The sequence below is a fragment of the Sinocyclocheilus rhinocerous genome, unplaced genomic scaffold, assembly GCF_001515625.1.
Source record: "Sinocyclocheilus rhinocerous isolate Xijiao unplaced genomic scaffold, SAMN03320098_v1.1 scaffold633, whole genome shotgun sequence".
Taxonomy (NCBI): domain Eukaryota; kingdom Metazoa; phylum Chordata; class Actinopteri; order Cypriniformes; family Cyprinidae; genus Sinocyclocheilus; species Sinocyclocheilus rhinocerous.
In genome coordinates this window covers 253,486-254,423 of record NW_015654568.1, presented here as the reverse complement: position 1 = coordinate 254,423, position 938 = coordinate 253,486, and the positions used below count along the sequence as shown (strand labels likewise).

Sequence of the window (938 nt, the reverse complement as noted above, 5' to 3'; positions counted from 1 at the left end):
TAAAAAAAAAAAAAGGGGGGGGGGCGTATGAAGGAACAGCTCATGCTAGTTTAGAGTATTGAGGAAGAGAGAACCAGTGCCAAACGAGCAGACTGCAAACCGCAGCTCTTTAACCTACCTGTGTATTCAGTCTCAGCCACTACACATGTTCCCTTACTGAAGCTTAACTCTGAAACAGAGCGACTGATGCAGGTGTAAAGCAGGGCACATTTCATCATAATATTGAAAAACATGTTCAGTGTTTATCCTTGCAATACGAGAATTAACAAAGAGGAAAGAAAATATAAAATAACTGTAAAACAACAATTAGTCAGTATATCCTGTTCAGAATACAAGAAACGTTGCATTCATTCCAACTGGGCTTTAAAAAGGAAACACACCAGTTGAGATGGGGGTGAGAAACGAGGAACATGAGTGATAGCGGTGTATTGTTTCTCTTAGCCATGAGTGGTGTCATCCTCCACAAAGTCCTTCGCCTGTTCTGCGGAGATCACATCGATGTGACTCACCTAACGAACACAAACACATACACACACAGTAAGACTGGGGACCTCATCTGCGCAGCTTCAACATGACAAGACTTCCATTTATAGTTCAGTTTCTGTGCAGAAGACTCATTTGCATTTGCTAATTACTTGGCACATCAGAGTGCTAATGATGCCTGTTACCTTGTTTCTGAATTTGACGCCGTAGAACTTATCAGCTGACTCCAGAAGCTCAGGTCTGAAGGTCGTGGTGATGAACTGAGCATGTCCAGCCAGCTCCACGATCATGTCTGAAAGACAATACAAAATATTGATACACCGCAAAACAAACAAACAAAAAAAACTACTAATACACTTAAAGCAGAAGCTTGCAACCTCCAAAAGCAGTAACTTTTCATTTGTAGTGGGAAAATAAATAAATTATATATATATATATATATATATATATATATA

At 39.6% G+C, this 938-nt stretch overlaps 1 protein-coding gene across 1 annotated transcript in view; it reads right to left on the bottom strand.

Moving 5' to 3' along the window:
* Window positions 1-6: 6 nt before the first annotated feature.
* smc3 (structural maintenance of chromosomes 3) overlaps window positions 7-938 on the bottom strand; it is a 22,088-nt gene continuing 21,156 nt past the window's right edge. Inside the window, exons 28-29 of the mRNA XM_016524478.1 lie at window positions 669-775; window positions 7-509 (exon numbers count right to left, since the gene is read on the bottom strand). Coding sequence (XP_016379964.1) covers window positions 438-509; window positions 669-775 — 179 coding nt within the window. The 3' untranslated portion in view covers window positions 7-437. The remainder of the gene's footprint in view (window positions 510-668; window positions 776-938) is intronic.